This window comes from Mesoplodon mirus (assembly GCF_964341445.2).
Source record: "Mesoplodon mirus genome assembly, chromosome: 6".
Taxonomy (NCBI): Eukaryota; Metazoa; Chordata; class Mammalia; order Artiodactyla; family Ziphiidae; genus Mesoplodon; species Mesoplodon mirus.
This window is the reverse complement of record NC_138982.1, coordinates 46,746,213-46,765,974: the sequence shown is the minus strand read 5'-3', so window position 1 is coordinate 46,765,974 and position 19,762 is coordinate 46,746,213. Positions and strand designations below refer to the sequence as shown.

Here is a 19,762-nt window from a genome sequence, read left to right as displayed (position 1 = left end):
TGATTCCTCCAGCTCCGTTTTTCTTTCTCAAGATTGCTTTGGCTATTTGGGGTCTTTTGTGTTTCCATACAAAGTGTGAAATTTTTTGTTCTAGTTCTGTGAAAAATGCCAGTGGTAATTTGATAGAGATTGCACTGAATCTGTAGATTGCTTTGGGTAGTAGAGTCATTTTCACAATGTTGATTCTTTCAATCCAAGAACATGGTATATCTCTCCATCTGTTTGTATCATCTTTAATTTCCTTCATTAGTGTCTTGTATTTTTCTGTATTCAGGTCTTTTGTCTCCTTAGGTAGGTTTATTCCTAGGTATTTAATTCTTTTTGTTGCAATGGTAAATGGGAGTGTTTCCTTAATTTCTATTTCAGATTTTCTATCATTCGTGTATAGGAATGGAAGAGATTTCTGTGCAGTAATTTTGTATCCTGCTACTTTACCAAATTCATTGATTAGCTCTAGTAGTTTTCTGGTAGCATCTTTACGATTCTCTATGTATAGTATCATGTCATCTGCAAACAGTGACAGTTTTTCTTCTTCTTTTCCAGTTTGGATTCCTTTATTTTTTTCTTTTCTGATCGCTGTGGCTAAAACTTCCAAAACTATGCTGAATAACAGTGGTGAGAGTGGGCAACCTTGTCTTGTTCCTGATCTTAGAGGAAACGGTTTCAGTTTTTCACCACTGAGAATGATGTTGGCTGTGGGTTTGTCATATATCCTAGTTCTCTTCTAAATGATGATTTAAAAAATTAAGAAAAATATGGTTCTTTTTCCTGAGCCAAAATTATAAGGTTAATTTTATTCTCAAAGGCATTCCTGTGACATCTAAAAATAGAGAGATTTATGGGAAGGAAGAGCAGATTTGGCAACACCTTTCAATTTCTTAATTTTAGACCTGAGTCTTTAATAAATTATAATTCTCTTTAATGTTGCTTGTTTAACCTTGTTATCTCAGTACCCAAAGGGAATGACATCCTCATCAACAGATCCAGTCTGTGCTGTCCAAATTCATTAGTTTTAGAGAAATGCCAAAGTAAACACACCCAAGAGCGTTGACCCCACATGAATGCAGGTGAGAAGTCAGTTTATCCACTGAACCTCCTTGAATCAGTGGGTTCAAATGTCACTTCTGAAGAAAGCGGGGCGGGGGTGTGTGTGTGGAGGCCTAGTTTTAAAGACAAGTCTGAACATTGCCTGTGGTTACTTGAAATTAAGTTGGTACCTTTTTTTTTTTTTTTTTTTGGAAACTGCTAAAAATTAAAGAGGGAATGGCAATATCACTTATAGAGTGATTTAAAAAAAGGAGTCCTATCTAGGTCAACTGTATAGTTAAAGCTGTTTTTATTTAGAAGGAGTCAACTTAAATAGAAATGGACTCAAATTATGGAAACACATTGTTTTTAGGAGGCAGAAGCTTCAGGCTAAAGGTAGAATAAAGCCTAGGAAAAGATAACGGGGTTAAACATATATCCTTCTTAGTTATTTTATCTTTGGCAATCTGGCAGATTTCAGAGACAGGCATCATTCTAGAGTAAGAACAAAAGGCGGGGGAAAGATACTGGAAGATGAAAAAAACGTGAGTAGTAATAATGCCTGAAGACCATCATGAGAACTGTGACTTGGAGTGTACCTAGAAGAGAGTACAGCATGGGGAGGACGATGATGGCTGCTACCATATATAGGATGCTCGTCCTTTGCCAGCCTCTGTGCTTGTATAAAATTTGCACAAATTTATTCAACCTTCACAACAATAGGGCTTAGTAGTATCCCCGTTTCATGGAGGAGAAAACAAGCTTAAGTGTGGTTACCTTGTCTAAGACACAGAGGCCAGATGTCTCTGACTTCTTACCGCCACGTTGCAGGGCCTCTGGGCCCCACTTAGCTAATGGGGTGGCTCGCACACTGGAGCTGCCCCTTCTGCAATGGGGAGCACATGGTGTCATGGGAAAGCACTAGATCAGAGGCCACTAGATCTCAGTCCCCGATGGGGGCTCTAACATGCCCACCTGGCCTGAAATGTGGCACGAAACATGTGGGTGCTGAGCTCCTCACCTGACAGTGCCGCTGAAGAGCACCGGCTCTTGGGGAATGATGGAGAGTTTGCTCCGGAGGTCAGCAAGGCCGATATCACTGATTCTCACTCCATCGATCTTGATGCAGCCTCCAGATAACTCCACCAGACGGAAGAGGGCCATGCCCAGAGAGGACTTCCCTGATGAGTCAGAAGATGGACAGAAAAGTCGTTCAATTAGCAAATTCTGTGAAGACAAAACTGGTTTATTCTCAGGGCAACCTCATCTATTTTTCTATTTCTGTTCAATCATTATTTCAACTGATTAACTCAGATAATGTATAAAATGATAGCCAGAAACAAAACCAAAACCAATGAACTTTCCTGGGACTTCCCTGGCGGTCCAGTGGTTAAGAATCCACGCTTCCACTGCATGGGGCACGGGTTTGGTCCCTGGTTGGGGAACTAATATCCCACATGCCGCATGGTGCAGCCAAAAAAGACCCCCAAAAAACAATTAACTTTCCTGAGCTACCAAGCATATACATTTACATCACACAGCCCCAGCCTGAGAAGGAGTGGGAGGGACCATTATACTCTCATGAGAGTAAAATGGAGAAAAGTCTCCTTTTCACCTTAGGAACAGGTACACAGGGTTAATGCTTCTCAGGCAAAGTGAGAACAGACAGCAAGGAGCTAGTGGCAAGTCAGAGGACAAGCTGTTTTCTCTCTCTTCTGTCCCCTTAGCTGAGAGAGAAACAAGACAAGGCCTTGCATCACTGTGGCAGCTGGGAAGTGGAAGAAGCTCCTGGCTAAACACACAAGGGAAGGTGGTTTGGGCTTGAGAAAATGAGTGGCTATAGATTCTCTACCACAATAGGAAAATGTGGTAGAAAAGCAGGTTTGGGGGATAAAATAGCGAGTTCAGTATCACAGTGATAAGCAGAACAGCTTTGCTTAATTGACTCTTTTTTTTGGCTACATTGGGTCTTCGTTCCTACGTGCAGGCTTTCTCTAGTTGCGGCGAGCAGGGGCTACTCTTCGTTGTGGTGCGCGGGCTTCTCGTTGCGGTGGCTTCTCTTGTTGTGGAGCACAGGCTCTAGGTGCACGGGCTTCAGTAGTTGCAGCATGCGGGCTCAGTAGTTGCAGCACATGGGCCCTAGAGCAGGTGGGCTTCGGTAGTTGTGGCACGCAGGTTTTAGGGCACATGGGCTTCAGTAGTTGCGGCACGTGGGCTTCAGTAGTTGTGGCACGTGGGCTCAGTAGTTGTGGCGTGCGGGCCTAGTTGCTCCACAGCATGTGGGATCATCCTGGACCAGGGATCGAACCCGTGTCCCCCTGCATTGGCAGGCGGATTCTTAACCACTGCACCACCGGAGAAGTACCTTAATTGACTCTTCATTTAAAAAATGATACAAGTAATTCAAGCAGATTTAACATCAATCTCCCATAATCTCACTACTGTTTTTTTTTTTTTTTGGACACATTTACTTTTAGTTTTTTCCTCAGTGTTGAGATCATAATAATATTGTAACTGCTTTTTCCACTTAACATTACCTAGCAAGCACTCAATCATATTATTACCTTTTCAAGACAAAGTTTTAGTGGCTGCAACAAATTCCATCATGTCGCTGTACTCTTACTTATTTAATCAGTCCTCTAACGTTGCACATGTAGTTTATTTAAAACTTACTATACTAATGCTATGGCAACCTGGTCAGTGCTCAAACTGCTCCTATCTCAGACAATTTCCTTGAAACGGATTCTCAGAACTGAAACTACTTTGTCAAAAAAATATAAATACTTTAAAAGCTCAGTGTTCTATCCCACCAAAAAAAAAGGTTTGACATAGTCCTGTCTATCTACCATTCTGCAAGTCAGACCCATAGTTTAGATGTAGAACCACAGCTTTTTATCTGTTAGAGCAGTTTTCCTAGTTCCTGATCCTCCTCCCCTCCTCTGGCTCCATGTTCTGAAAGACCTCTCATGGCAGCCTTGTGACTGTCTATTCAGAGGTCAGTGAGGGCACGAACACCTGCCTCACCCCAATGTTTGCAGGCACAGTCCTGCTGTTGAGATTTGACCCCTGTCAAACAACCTGTGGGAACCCAGAACGTCCATCTCCCTAAGGCAGGAGTCCTCAGGTCCATCTACCAGAAATGAGTTGGGAAACCTGAGTCCATGTAGCAGGACAGTTCTTGATGAGGCCTCTCTTCCTGGAACTGGCTTTTTCAGGCCTGGAGGATCTGGTTAGTGGCCACTCCCAGGTAGAAGGGAGGAGGTGGAGGCCCTCCCTAGTGCCGTGGCAGTGGTTCAAGATTTAAGCTGAGGTAGGAATGGCGCTCAAATAAATAGGTTAAGTTGTTCCACTTTAACAAAAGATCTGAGACTAGACTACCTTTGTACTGATGGAACGTGTTGGTAAAAAAGGCAATGAGGTCCTCACAGTGGTTACAACCACGGTGGAGAGCCAGGGCCTATGACATAGTCTCAGAAGAAGCTTATTAGGATTACAGTTTAGACTTTGTAAGTTGGGCTATTTATAATTATTTTATTTTTGTTTATGTCTCATCTGTCACTACTCATGGTTTAATAAAGTCTTGGTGAAAATTTCGGTCTGTCTTACCTGTGTTAAAGGGAAATCACAGGAAGGGAGGTCAGTCAGAGCTTTCAGGGGAACAGTGCACCCCTGGGGGCCAATGTAGCAGAGGGAATTCGAGGGAGAAAGCAAAGTAAGAGCCGTGGGGACATTCACCCTCCTTGGCTGGGCATTCTCTTTCCAATGCACAAGCCTAGAGGCAGTATCTTGTTTTGACATGAAATAATTCCTTCAAAGAGGAAGCAGCTTTTTCTTTTCTGCTTAGCAGGTTCTTTAAAGTAAATTGGCTAGAAAAGACTTTTTTTTTAATGGCAAGAAAAAAAAAAGCTAAAAGAGTTTTGATGCCAAGGAAGCATGGAACTCAGAAAGCTAATGAGAAGTGACTCAGAGAGACCTCTTACACAAGGGTAAACAGGTTAGTGAAAGAAGACAAGACTCAATCTTGAAATGTTATTCAGGAAGGAAAGAGGGAAAGAAACACATTATTCAAGTCTTGACTCTAGAAATCTAAGGGGCATATAGTAACACATTTCTAAGAATAAGAGTGAAATTAAATGCCTAAAATGAAGGCCTAGTCTCTATTTGCAACTGATGTCAGATCAAGAAAATAATTTCTGTCTTCAAAGGAACATAGGTTACTTACTTAGAACGATGTTGGCTTCTGATAAATATGAGGCTATACAGGCAACACATCACAAAGACCTTAGATTTTTGTATATTTTGACTTCACAGAAATAAGGATGTTCACTGCAGTGCTATTCATAATAGTGAAAAATTGACAACAACCTCAATGCCCTTCAATTGGAGCAGGGTTAATATAAATGATGGTACATCCATAAAATAGAATTTTATATAATGCTTCATAGAAATCATGTCATAGAATATTAATTGACATGGAAAATATTTGGTAATTTTAAAAGCAGGCCATGAAACAGTGTGTATAAAAGGACCTCATTTTTGTAAACACATTTGTTGATAGAAAAAGCCTAACAAGATATCCACCAAAATGTCAGCAGTAATTATCTCTGGGTAATGGAGTTATGGGCGCCTTTCCCCTTTTGTACTTTGCTGTATGTTCCAAGTGTTCTGCACTGAGAATGTATACTTTTATGATTAGAAAAAGCATTAAATGTTATGAGAGCAGGGTTGAAAATAAGCCTAGAAAAGTGGTTTCAGAGACCGAGACACTAACTGCTCATCTAACAGCAATCTGATATGAAGGGATGAGACTGGTATTCAATAAACAGGAAATCATGGGCCCCAGACTTGATTCTGGTAGGTTCAAATGTTTCTCCAGAGAGGACATCCTTACCCGATCCTGTCCGTCCCACAATGCCAATCTTCTCCTTAGGTCTGATGGTGAAGGACACTTTCTTCAAGACCAGGGGGAGATTTTCTTGGTACCTCATCTCTGCATTCTCAAAGGTGACCTCTCCTTCCTGCGGCCAGTCAGGGGAGGGAGACTTGTTCTTAATTCTGGCAGGTGCTTCCAAGGAAAGAGTCTGGGGAGACAGAAGTGGCTGGTTCAGACTGAGTATAGATTCTGGGGGAGCTGCAAGGCCTTGTCACAGAGAAGTAAAACCAGGACACCCAAAGCAACCACATAGAGAAAGCTGCCGCTCTGTTCCCTTGCTGTGAAAGAGTCCCCTGGCAGTGAATGCTCATCACCAGTAAACTAGACAGAGACAAAGTACAGTGGTCTCTACACTTAGCAGTTTACAACGGCTACTAAGCAGCAGCTCGGGAAGGGCAGTGGCTTTCAAACTGCCTTCTGTCATAAGGAATTCTTCCACAAAACCTCCTTGGAGGGACTTCCCTGGTGGCGCAGTGGTTAAGAATCCACCTGCCAATGCAGGGGACACGGGTTCGAGCCCTGGTCCGGGAAGATCCCACATACCGTGGAGCAACTAAGCCCGTGAGCCACAACTACTGAGCCTGTGCACCACAACTACTGAAGCCCGCCTGCCTAGAGCCCGTGCTCCGCAATAAGAGGAGCCACCGCAATGAGAAGCCCGCGCACGGCAACGAAGAGTAGCCCCTGCTCGCCTCAACTAGAGAAAGTCGCACAGCAACAAAGACCCAATGCAGCCAAAAAAACCAAAAAACAAAAAAACACTTCCTTGGAGACCAATGTGAGGCATGAGGCCTTCCATCCCTCTTCAAGCACAGCAGTTTTTATTGGAAATTTTTGAAAATATTCCCCTTGAAACAGGGTTCCATCATTTGAAAACCACTGGGCTGAACCCACAGGAGGGAAAGTACATTTATTGAACATTAATCAGCCCCTGGCATCCTGCCTCCTCAGTCAGTCCAGGAGAGACAGACTCTACTCCAAACCCCACCGCTAATAGCTGCGTGACTCAGACAGATCACGTCTTCACTCTTCATCTTAGTTTCTCATCTGCAAATTGTGGGGAATAGATTAGATGATTTTGGAAATCCATTCTAGCTTTAAAACGCTGTGTTTAATACAATCATTGGATAATTTTTGTCATCAACAGTCACTTCACGATGCTTTAAAACTCTCTGGTGACTAGTCATGGGGCTTATAGCCTCATAGGGAAGTAATGGCCAAAGACTGCAGTGCTCTGGCAGACGGGGGTGGAGACTGAAGTCTAAAACTCCGTGTTGGGACAGGCATCCAGGTTGGGGACTGGCAGTGGGGATCCAGTCCTCAGGAATATGACTGGTTTGTGCAGAGTATACTCTGTACCACGGCTGACCATCATCCTGACCTTTCCAGCAAGAGACTCACACCAACAGCGATATTAAATCAAACACTACACTCTCACATGTACACCCACAAATTGTCCACAGACCAGAGCACTGGGCCAAGAGACTCATGTATAAACATGAAGAATAGCTTTTAGCAGATTTATCAGATAGCCATCCGCAATTCTTTCTCATAACAATCATTTATAAGTTTAAGAAATATCCTACGACTGAAGAGGTTCATTGACAGAATAAATCAGCAGGGCATGTCTCTACTAGAAAATGCAGTTTACATAATATACTCGTTCTCAGTGAAAGGCTAGTTTTTTAAAACTATGTTTGTAAGTCAACATTCTAGTTGGAACTTGGAATGTATTCATTATCTGTAAATAACGATATAAATGCTAATAAAGTCTCTGGGCAGTTCACAAAATAGGTAACACCTGAGAAATAGATTAAATGTGAGAATCCTAACTACTCAGGACTCTGCTTCTCTCTACAGAAAACTGCTTCCGAGTTCCAACTATGACACCAGCAAGACACTGCCCCATGGCAGGACTGCAAGGGTTACTGGGGAAAGGTGGGAAGAGCTAGATCATCTCAGTACCGACTCATTAACTGGTTTCTGAACTGTGAATGCCGTTTAGAATTAGCTACGGAGCTTTTAAAACGTCAGAAGTCTGGGTCCTATCCCAGACCTATTGCATCAGAATCTTCAGAGATGAGGCCCATGTTAGTCTTTGCCTCAAACTCCATATGGGATTCTGATGGCCTTCCCTGGTTAAGAACAAGTAAACTAGACTAAGGCTTGAAATAATACATGGTTTTAAGTAGTGTAAGGAAAATGTTACATTAGTCAGCTTAACTGAATTAATGAGATTAGTAATACTTTGGGGACTGCCCTGGTGGTCCGGTGGGTAAGACTCCATGCTCCCAATGCAGGGGGCCTGGGGTTTGATCCCTGGCCAGGGAACTAGATCCCACATGCACGCCGCAACTAAGAAGTCCACATGCCACAACCAAGAAGCCTGTACACCGCAACTAAGACACTGTGCAGCCAAAATGAATGAATGAATGAATGAATGAATGAATGAATGAATAAAAGGAATGCTTTGGAAATTAGCTGATGAACATAGGTTCTCAATCAGGCACAATTTACAAATATATTTAGAAAATCTTAAGATATTCTCTTCTCCACTCTACACATGCTGGAGAGACCGCTGCCTCTCCTGTGGGACAAGATAAGGCAGAGAAAACAAGCATCCTCCTGGGACATTTACTCGAGGCTGTAAAAGGGTAAAACTGCTCCATGAAAAGTCAGATTGTAGCAAAAGGCCTGTAGTAACCTGACCTTGATGTAGTGGTTGATCCTCTCAACTGAGGTGAAGCGAGCTTCTGTCTCAGATGCCAGTCTGACAGTAAACTGGAACAGTCCTGTTAACTGACAACGGAAAACAAGAATCCAAGAGAGAATTTACTATTAATACACACCAGGCCAACGCTAGAAAACCTCCTTCATCTAAGGGATCACAACTTAAGTTATAAGAACTAACTGGGCACATGCAGCAGCTGGTTTTAGGGACAGAATCATTCTCTAAATATTTAAGACAATGCCTAATAGCACCCAATCAACTGCAATTCTCAGTGAATGCAGGTGGCGTTCTGGTACTGCTGGCACTAACTTTCCTGTATCCGAGGGCTTTCCGCCCATCTTTACATTTCCAGTAATTCAACTGTAGCTGAATAACTGCTGTGCTTCATACTTGTACCTACACCTGATGTAGCAGTCACAACAAATGGAGATTATATCAACCTGTGCACAGCAGTGAGAATGCTTCCAGCAAGGTCAAATAAGAGAAATGAGGCTGGGCCAAAACTGAACTCAGAGCCCCTGTGTGTCTCAGACTGAGGACTCCGAAACACAGTATATATAACACAGATTCTCCCCCCACCTCTAATAATCAAGGAAGTCTGCATAACATGGACAAATATCTTTGGGTATCTGTGAAGATACATATCTCTTCTTAGGTTTCTTCTGGCTACTTATTTTTATCTTTCCAATATAGAAAAATGTCAAACGTATACAAGAATAGAGAGGAGAGTATGATGAACTCCCATGTATCAAACATCCAACTTAAAAAATTATCAACTTACAGCCAATATTGTTTCATCTATACCACCCCATCCTTCCATATTATCTGTAATCAAATCCCATATAGGCTATCATTTCACCCATAAATATTTCAGCTTAAATCTCTCTAAAATATAAAGACTCCTTAAAAACAACCATTGTCACATCTTAAAAAGTTAGTAACAATTCTTTAACATCTTCAAATATCTAGTCAGTGCTCAAGTTCCCAATTGTTCTTTGATCTATTTGAAGACCTTCAACCATTCCTAGGAGCCAGAAGGGTTTACATATGTAACAGTATTGGGAAAATCAGGGGTCTGAAAATAAAACACACAGAAGAAGTGCATTGATATATATTTCTTAGAAGACTAGGAAGAGGCCAGAGATGAAAGGGTAGTGAAGACAGAAACCTACAATTAAGAAACCATTTTCAAAATCATATTTTTTTAAGAAAAAAAATAGCACCTATTTCATAGACAAATGCAACAGAGTTAAATCCCTTTATTCCTATACAGTCAACCTTCAGTATCCATGAGGGATTGGTTCCAGGACTCCCACCAATAAAAAAAAATCCACGGACGCTCAAGTCCCTTATATAAAATGGCATAGTATTTGCATATAACCTATACACATTCTCCTGTATCCTTTAAGTCATCTAGATTACTTATTATACCTAATACAATGTAAATATTATGTAAATAGTTATAAGTACAATGTAGAAAATAGTTGGGCAAAAATAAATAGTTGCCCACCTACAGTAAATTCAGTTTTGCTTTTTGGAACTTTCCGGAAATTTCTCCCCCCAAATACTTTTGATCTGCAGTTAGTTGAATCTATGGATGTGGAACATGTGGATGCGGAGGGCTGACTGTATACCAGTCCAGAGTGTTACTGCCAAAGCAGACGGGGAAAAGCTCTAGGAGTCGGAAGTAAAACAATGGCTTAGGGTAGAGCCCCCTACCAGCTCTCTCCTAGGCCAACATACAAGCAAGAGGACGCCCCCATCCCAGGGACTAACCTGGACAGCATAGGAGATGGCAAGCCCCGCGTAGGCCGGGGGAATCTGCCCGTGCATGAGAACAATCATCAGCCCGGTGGTGGTGATCAGGGCAATGCTGATCAGGTCCAGCCGCACTGCCAGCCACCGCATCGCACACGTGAACAAGAAGAAGGGACTCTGGTTGTTATCCAGTAGCTCCTGGTACCTGTGAGGAAGACAGAACACCTAATAGGCAAATAAAGTACCACACAACTCTGGTCATGGAGGATGCCAAAGCTTTGGTGAGTTAACGGGTGGAGGGCTAATACTGAAGTACTACTGTTTGTAACCAGGAGTGTGAGATGGAAACTTAAAGAGTGCAGAGTATTCCAGGCTCCACAGACAGGAGGACACGAGGGTTTTCTAGCTTTACCCTTTCAAAGAAACGTGTTAAAGATGCTAGGGAAAGATATTTACTTCAACAGCATAGGTAAAGCAGGAGGGAAGGAGACCAAATAAAGAGGCTGCTTAAGCTTTAGAAAAATGTTTTAGGTCAGGGGTCATTTTCTCAAAGAAAGAGAGGTTACAAAGGTAAACTGCAGAAATGGCACAAGACCAAAAAAAAAGAAAACCTTGGACCCAAAGTGGAAATTGCCTGCGGACACACTTGTTCCCCAAGGCCATGGAGCAAAGAACCAGGAGCAGTGATTTAAACCAGAGCAAAAAGACCTAGACAACCTTTGTCACTGCAGGAGCAAGACACCACTGTCACCAGGGGGCTTAGAGAGTAGATCACGCCCCAACTGAAGGTCTGGCGCCTACACACAACTAGAACTCCAGAATGGGAGATCCGGGTGGGCAAATGGGCTTCACTTTAAAAAAAATCACTACCCTCCTTACAATAAGATATGTGCACTTTAGAGAAAATTAAGAAAATGCAATAAAAGAGGAAAATGTAAAATTCCAGTACTCTCACCACTCAGCTAAAACCAGAGTTAATATTCTGCTGCATTTACTCCCAGCATGTTTTTCAATGCACTCACATTTCTGTGGGTATGTACATACACACGTACACGGTCAGCATATTTTACTCTTTTCACTTAAAGTTAGGATGCATTTTTCTGAATTGTTTAACTAAACCTTTCTATTTTAGAGTTCCTTTTTAACATTAATTACTTAATTTTTGGAATGAATAATATACTCTACAGGACAGAATATTCACAGGGTACAAAAGGCTTTATCATGAAAAGTTGGTCTTTCTCCTGCCCTCCTCCAGCTACTCAGTTCCCCTTTCCAGTGGCAACTATTAGTTTCTTATGTGTCCTTTCAGAGATATTCTAAATATTACAGATACAGACACATAACTAAAAGGAGCACACAATACCCGCCCATCTGTACCTTGCTCTTTCACTAATATACCTTGGAGATCATTCATTATCAGTACCTAGAGAGCAGTCTCATTCTTTTTAGGGGCCATATAATATTCCACCACATGGGGACAACACAGCTTATTTAACCAGTCCTCTACTGAATGACCTTTAGTCTAATTCAATCTCTTGTTAACACAAATCTCCACAATGACTATATATGTACATAAATTTCTCATACAAACAATATTCAACAGCTAAATAAAATGTCAGTCTAATGTCAATGAATGTCTTTTACTGTTCAAAAGATAAAAAAGTAAAAAATAAAATAAATAAATAAATAATAATAAAAAAGCAAAACTCTGGGACTTCCCTGGTACAGTGGTTAACAATCCACCTGTCAATGCAGGGGGCACGGATTCGATCCCTGGTCTGGGAAGATCCCACATGCCGCAGAGCAACTAAGCCCATGAGCCACAACTAATGAGCCTGTGCCCTAGAGCCCACGAGCCACAACTACTGAGCCTGCATGCCACAACTACTGAAGCCCATGATCCTAGAGCCTGTCTCTGCAACAAGAGAATCCACCACAACAAGAGAAGCCACCACAACAAGAGAAGCCACCATGGACCTCCCTGGTGGTGCAGTGGTTAAGAATCTGCCTGCTAATGCAGGGGACATGGGTTCGAGCCCTGGTCTGGGAAGATCCCACATGCTGTGGAGCAACTAAGCCCTTGTGCCACAACTGCTGAGCCTGTGCTCTAGAGTCCGTGAGCCACAACTACTGAAGCCTGTGAGCCACAACTACTGAAGCCCACGTGCCTAGAGCCCGTGCTCTGCAACAAGAGAAGCCACCACAATGAGAAGCCTGTGCACTGCAACGAAGAGTAGCCCCCACTCACCGCAACTAGAGAAAGCCTGCGCGCAGCAACAAAGATCCAGCACAGCCAAAAATAAAATAAATAAGTTTATAAAATAAAAATTAAAAAAATAAAAGTAACCATTCCAAAAACAGTAAAAAAAAAAAAACAAAAAAAAAACAAGAGAAGCCACTGCGATGAGAAGCACGTGCACCACAACAAAGAGTAACCCCCGCTGTCCACAAAGAGAGAAAGCCCACGCGCAGCAAAGAACCAATGCAGCCAAAAATAAATAAAATGCAGCCAAAAATAAATAAATAAATAAATAAATAAATAAAATAAATTAATTTTTTTTAAAAAAAGCAAAACTCCATCAAATATAGCCATTCAGAACTGAAAGCTAACAGACTCCAAATCTGTGTTTTTGTCTTCCCATTTGCTCAGAAGGGAGTTCCACCAAGCAAGTGAATCTTAACCAGAGATCATTAAATTACTAATACTCTTAGTAATGAGCTTTATAATCCGGAATTCTGACCTTGAAAGGCTTCTTAAACTCTCATTAAATGCTGAGGTGCTGGCTCCCATTGAGCCCTCGGGCCCCCATTGAACTAACCTGTGCAGAAATTCCTGCCCTTTGTTGTAGGCGTGGATGGTGGCAAGGCCCTGTATGCTGGATGTGATGTGGGAGAGGAAAGGTGACTGCGTGATATTGTCCAGACGCTTCAGCTCTCGGATCAGAACCCTGGAGAGAGAATGTGTTCTGTGTCAGAGGGGTAGACTAGCAACTCTGGCTTCATCCGTTGCCCTGGGAGACATGAAGACTTCCTGTTTACCTGGAGACAATGTGCAGAACTGAAAAGAGGATGATGAGGGGCCCCACTGCCACAAGGAACCACGGGAAAACTCCCGCGATCATTCCAACACAGAAGAACACAAGGATGACGTTCTGGATGAACATCTCAGCCTGGAACGGCAGGCGCACATCGACTGGGGAAACCGTAAAGGAACATGTGTCAGATGCTGGGATCCACAAACAGGGAAAATGGAATTTTAAATTTCCCCCAATTTTTAAAAAACAAAAAGAGGCTCCCTAAAATCCCTATATGAAAGTTGTGATTTTTGCCTTTTAAACAGTCCGATCAAAGAAAAATCTGGAAACCTGGTTGCTCAAATTTTTCTTATCCCAAGAGCATTTAAGTGATCTTTCTCCCCTGTGCCTTCTTTTTGGTTCACTATGCTGTCCAACCCCTTTAAACATTTCTTCCACTTTGCAAAGTAATATATGCTTGTTGTAAAATATTTGGAACATAAATATGCAAAAAAATTAAATAAACATAGTCTTTATTCTTACCAATATCAATGAACTGCCGCTAACATTTAAGAAATTTTTTACCATGGAAAATTTTAAACATACACAAAAGTTGAAAGAGTATAGAACCTTCAACAGTTATCAACATTTTCTTCACCGTTTTTTGAACATCTCCTCCCCCCACCTAACTTCATGCAAATCTGAGACATGTTGATACCACCGATTTTTTTTTTCAATCTTTTTTCCATTTGTCTGTGTGTATGTGAGTTTAACAGAAATGGGATCATGTCATGCATATGTGTATCACTGTTCTGTGTATCAGTGATGGTTTTGATCCCTTGTTACCTCTGGCCATGGCTTTACACTGGCCTATCAACATCTGAAACAAACTCCTTCTATGGAGGCAACACAGTACAGTAGTTAAAAACATTAGCTCTGGGGTCAAAAAGATCTGGGCTCAATTCCCAGCTTGTTATTTAATAGCTGTGTGATCTTGAGCAAGTTATTTAACCTTTCTAGGCATCAACTTTTCTGTGTATTCAGTGGATGAAACGATATCCACACCTCATAGGGCCGCTGTGAGGATTAGGATAACGCATGTGGAATATTCAGTACACTGCTTGTTACACAGTAAGCCCTCAATAAATGTCAGGCAGCATCACTATCATTATGGGCTATGGGAGTATAGTTGACCCTCGAACAACGTAGGGGTTAGGGACGCAGACCCTCTGTGCAAAGATCCACATATAACTTACAGTCAGCCCTCCATATATGTGGTTCCTCATCCACATTTCCATATCTGCGGATTCGGCCAACCTGTCGTTCAAGGGTCAACTGTATTTAAGTTCTGGTGCTGGCACAGTCCATGAAGCATCCAGCATCCAGCAAACCTGTCTGAGGTTATAGGTGTCCAGGAACCTATGCACTACCCACAAGTAAGTATGTGTTTTGGACTCTGAGATGCCCCTGTCCAAAGCCTCTAAGCTAACTCAGTGTTCTGAACTGGTTTTCAGTTTAAATAAGATCAAATAAGAACTCAGACAAAAGGTGAAAAAGCAGATAGGTCCTTAGCCTAAAGAGAGGTTGCAATGTGGAGAAAATGCCAAAATTAAAATGTTCCTGACGCAAACATCAACAGCCACTGCGCTCTGGCTTATGCTCCAGAGCACAACAGAGAGAAGCAGTGAGAAATACCTTCATCCATGTCTTTGGAAAACCTGTTGAGAATCCTCCCAGTGGGCGTAGTGTCAAAAAACTTCATAGGGCTTCGAAGGATCCTTCGGAAAAGCTCGTCGTGGAGCCGGGAGGAGGCTCGCAGTGTGCCCTGAGGGGCAGAGCACAGCGTGATCAGAGATCCGGGACTCAGGCAGGCTCAGCTCCCACTCCACGGGACATCGACGCCCAAAGCCGGAGAAGGGCAAATGGCCGTGGAGGAGGGAGGTGGCTAATAGGAAAAAGCTGAGGCTGATGGGATGCAGGTCACTTCGGCGAGGGCCATCCTGCTTTAGAGGAGCTCCCCGACTCAGAGTAAACTCGAGAGATGCCAGGCGGAATCCTGACCACACAGCCACTGGGGAGAGGAGAAGCAGAGGCCCGCACCGGTGCGCACCTTGACAAAGACCACTCCGCGAACGGCTTTCAGGATCAGCATGACTGCCATGGAGAGGGCGTAGATGCTGGCATAGTACTGCATGAGAGGATTGTCCTTCATGCTGCTGCTCACAGACGTCCTGTTTTCCTGAGTCACCGTGGTGTTCTGTTTGGAGGCAAGGGTCTGTGAGGCAAGACTCCCAGGGACTGCCAAGAACCCCGCATCAGGGCCATTCTTGGCTCAAGGGAGGGTACAGGATAAAAACTCTGGGACCTGGTTGAGGCAGACACAAGGCAGACTTTGCCCCGCTCTCTCTCTCTCTCTCTTTTTTTTTTTTTTGCAGTACGCGGGCCTCTCACTGCTGTGGCCTCTCCCGTTGCGGAGCACAGGCTCTGGACGCGCAGGCTCAGCGGCCATGGCTCACGGGCTCAGCCGCTCCGCGGCACGCGGGATCCTCTCAGACAGGGGCACGAACCCGTGTCCCCTGCATCGGCAGGCAGACTCTCAACCACTGCGCCACCAGGGAAGCCCCCTCTCTCTTTTCTAAGGACGACAGCAGACAGCCTACAGTTTGCTACTGATAAGCTCTACTGCTCCGTGAGTTGGTCAGGGAGCAATTATCTGCTGAGGTTACATTAGGGACTCATCTCTTATCCTGGGTAATCCTTGTTCATTGCTTCTTTTAACTGAAAACTAGAACAGTTTCCCTAAGGAGAGACAGGGACTATGGAGAGATGGCCACTTTATGAGACATATAATTTTCCCATTAATGAGGAACCTTACCCCACTTCCTTGCTTGATCCAGTAACTCAACCACCAGTTGCTGAAGGCGGTACTGCCCACGTTCAGCATGAAAAGGGACAGAATGACCAGGAATGCCAAGGGGCCCCCAGCAGCCTGGATGTAGACACCATATACTGACCAGGGCACGGAACCCTGCCCCTTCTCTTCCATTTGCACAAGCTGCCCTAGGTAAGGAAAAGGGAAACACGAACTCAGAAAGGAAAGGCTGCTTTTCAAAACTAAGTCAACTGTAGAAGAGCAGAATCAAAGGGAGCCTACAGTTTCACAGAGCTCTAGATGAGAATTATTTCCCCTTCACCAGGAGCATTCATTTATCCATGTAACATTTACTAAGCACCAACTATGAACCAGGCCCAGGATGAGGCCCTGGAGCGGTAACGAAGATTAAGACCAGGTCCCTGCCCTGGAGATCTGGCTCAGATCATCCTTCCACAGTCTAGTAGGACAAAGTGGTAAATAAATACATAATTATAATAAAATGTGTGAACTCCAACGCTAGAGCTATCTGCAGGGCAGCATGGGAACATCCAAGAAATGCACATAACCTACTTGCGGGAGCTGTGAGGGGCTTAGCAGGGAGTTTTCCGGGAAGACTTTCTATGCAGTCCATATCGTGTATTTTTTTTTTTTTTTTTTTGGCCGTGCCACGTGGCTTGTGGGATCTTCGTTCCCTGACCAAGAATTGAACCCAGGGCCTCAGCAGTGGAAGCGCCAGGGAATTTCCCATACCATGTCTTGAAAGGTAAGCCAGAGTCGGCCAGATGGGGAAATGATGGGCACAGGTGTGGGGAAATAGCAAATATACACAGATATCCAATTCAGTGTGGCTGGAACATTCTGTGCACCTAAGGAGTGGCAGGAGATAAGGCTGATTAAGGAGGCTGTGGTCAGAGGATAAAGGCATTTGGACTTTATCCTTCAGACAAGAACTTTTCAAGAGAATGGGCTACAGGGGTGTAGAGATTTGACTCCCAGGCCCTGCTGTGCACTAGGTGGGCCTGGGATGGCCAGACCAGCCACCTCAGGCAGCCTCTACCATGCATCCCAGGGGCTCAAAGAAACAGTGGCATTTTTCTGTGTGTGCCAAATCAGGAAAAAGATTAGAAAATGCGGCTTTGACAATGGGAGGCTACTGAAAGGCCTCAGGCAGGAAAGTGAGTTGGCTGGTTTTTAACTAGATCTCTCTGCTGTTCGTGTGGAGGACAGATTTAAAAGGAGGCAGCTGTAACAGTCTGAGTAGGAGATGATAAAGACCAGAACCAGGGTCATGGCAATGGGGACGGAGTTTCAGGAGGTAAATTCAGTAGGATGGAGTGACTGGCTGTGGGAGGAGAGAAAAGATTCCAGGATATTTCCTAGGGGCTCCCTGGGCTGGTCAGGTGATTGATGCTGACAGGAGAATACAGAGAAACATCCCCACAGGAAGCAGCCTCCCCTTTATCATACATGATGTGTAATTACCTTGGAACAAGCAACACATGCCTTGAGCACTTTGCGATGTGAGTCTCCAGGTTAGTGGCTATGTAAATAAGGACAAATGTCCCCTAAAGACATTCTATTTTTTTTATACTGTCTATGGCAGGAACTGACAGATGTCTCAGGCTTCTGTGCTGTGTTTGCTTTGTGTGTGTGAGAGTAAGGCATCTCAAGTCACACCGGGCTTCAAAAGCTCATATGTGGCTAATTGAAAGAAAGACAAGAGGCAGGGAGTGGTAAATCAGGATGGTCACCTCCTATCGCCAAATGCTTTAAGAACAAGGAAATGAAAAATGCAGTGGCAAACCCAGGAAAGGTCCTGGATTCAACACGTCAGGTGAGGAGGTGACACAACAGAAAGAACTTTAAAACAGGACTGCATTTTTATTTATTCTTATTCTTATTCTTTGCAAACTGATATGTAGCTTAAAGTTTACAAAAGTGAAAATGCCTAAGGTATTGCATATAGCTTTTCTAACTCCCAAGATTTGTTTCAGTTGATAAGATAAAGGGTTTAAAAAACACGACCAAGGACTCTGGATAGGAAAATCAAGTAGGAAAAACCTTGGCTGTAACTCTTCACCACAGCCCTGCTGCAGTCTGCTTGGAACAAGCAGAGGAGTGTATCATTGTAACAGGGGAGGTTCTGAGAATGTAGGCATTCTTAAAGCTGGCAGGCCTCTGCATTGGTTGGCATGACTTTTAAAGAGCAGAGATGAACCCACGATTCAATTTTTGCTTAGTCAAGATGACTCAGCTATGACTACCTACACCTCACCCCACCCTGCATAGGAAAAGAGATTAAAGGACATTCTTGTTGCCTTGGTCAGCTTAAGAAAACACAAGGTGCCTCATGGTCTCCCAACAATCATACAAAAATCTGGTATTCTAGAAATATAAGGCCAGGCGCTCTACAACACACAATGCTATCAACAGCATGAATTACCACATGGCGTAATTTCTTTCTTTCTTTTTTTTTTTGCGGTATGCAGGCCTCTCACTGTTGTGGCCTCTCCCGTTGCGGAGCACAGGCTCCGGACGCGCAGGCTCAGCGGCCATGGCTCACGGGCCCAGCCGCTCCGCGGCATGTGGGATCTTCCCAGACTGGGGCACGAACCCGTGTCCCCTGCATCAGCAGGCGGACTCTCAACCACTGCGCCACCAGGGAAGCCCCACATGGCATAATTTCTGATAAACTTTAATGACACACTTTCCACCATCTTTCTGTGCTGCCAAAATGGTGCTCATGAACGTCCTGGCTGGCTGATGCTCTCAAGAGCATCATCAATGTGAAAAAGAGAGGCAAACGTCAGGTTCTTATCAGGCCATGCTCCAAAGTCATCATCTGGTTTCTAACTGTGATGGTGAAGCATGGTTATATTGGCAAATTTAACTGATGACCATAGGGCTGGGAAAATTGCTGTGAACTTAAACAAGTGTGGAGAGATCAGCCCTAGATTTGATGGGCAACACAAAGATGTAGAAAAATGGCAGGTCCCATCCTGTCAGTTTGGTTTCATTGTACTGACAACCTCATCTAGCATCATGGACCATGAAAAAGCAAGTGTGTGAAAACACACTGGAGGGAAAACCATGGGATCCTTTTTCTAGGGATGTAATACATATGTGCAAATAAAATGCTTCAGTGGAAAATAAAAACCAAAAAAAACTTTAATGACAAATCTCAAAAAAGTTCATTACCTCCCTCTGGCTTCACTGCTTTCTCCTTCTTTACTGATCCTGTTTTAGGACACTTGTCTTGTGTTTTCTTCTGTGAACCACTGGTTTCCTTTTTAGAATTAATCTTAAAAAAAAAAAAAAGAAGTGTCTCCATCATCATGATATGGCCATTCAGACAAATGTCCAAAGGACATGTTAGCAAATCATCCATCGAACTGCTGCTCTTATTGAAAAGAGACACATCCAGC

The 19,762-nt window shown here is 43.5% G+C and overlaps 1 protein-coding gene and 1 pseudogene across 7 annotated transcripts in view; one reads left to right on the top strand and one right to left on the bottom strand.

Annotated features, from left to right (window-relative positions):
- ABCC5 (ATP binding cassette subfamily C member 5) overlaps nucleotides 1–19,762 on the bottom strand; it is an 89,500-nt gene that overhangs the window by 18,086 nt on the left and 51,652 nt on the right. For all 6 annotated transcript variants that reach the window (XM_082625828.1, XM_082625826.1, XM_082625827.1 and 3 more), the window contains 10 exons: nucleotides 19,536–19,638; nucleotides 16,338–16,522; nucleotides 15,573–15,719; nucleotides 15,158–15,287; nucleotides 13,488–13,641; nucleotides 13,268–13,396; nucleotides 10,467–10,653; nucleotides 8,669–8,758; nucleotides 5,918–6,107; nucleotides 2,048–2,207 (listed from right to left, as the gene is read on the bottom strand). In XM_082625828.1, the coding sequence (XP_082481954.1) occupies nucleotides 2,048–2,207; nucleotides 5,918–6,107; nucleotides 8,669–8,758; nucleotides 10,467–10,653; nucleotides 13,268–13,396; nucleotides 13,488–13,641; nucleotides 15,158–15,287; nucleotides 15,573–15,719; nucleotides 16,338–16,522; nucleotides 19,536–19,638 (1,475 nt within the window). The remainder of the gene's footprint in view (nucleotides 1–2,047; nucleotides 2,208–5,917; nucleotides 6,108–8,668; nucleotides 8,759–10,466; nucleotides 10,654–13,267; nucleotides 13,397–13,487; nucleotides 13,642–15,157; nucleotides 15,288–15,572; nucleotides 15,720–16,337; nucleotides 16,523–19,535; nucleotides 19,639–19,762) is intronic.
- LOC309806533 (small ribosomal subunit protein uS8-like) lies at nucleotides 19,091–19,523 on the top strand (annotated as a pseudogene). Its single transcript has one exon. The product of its transcript is annotated as a small ribosomal subunit protein uS8-like (transcript).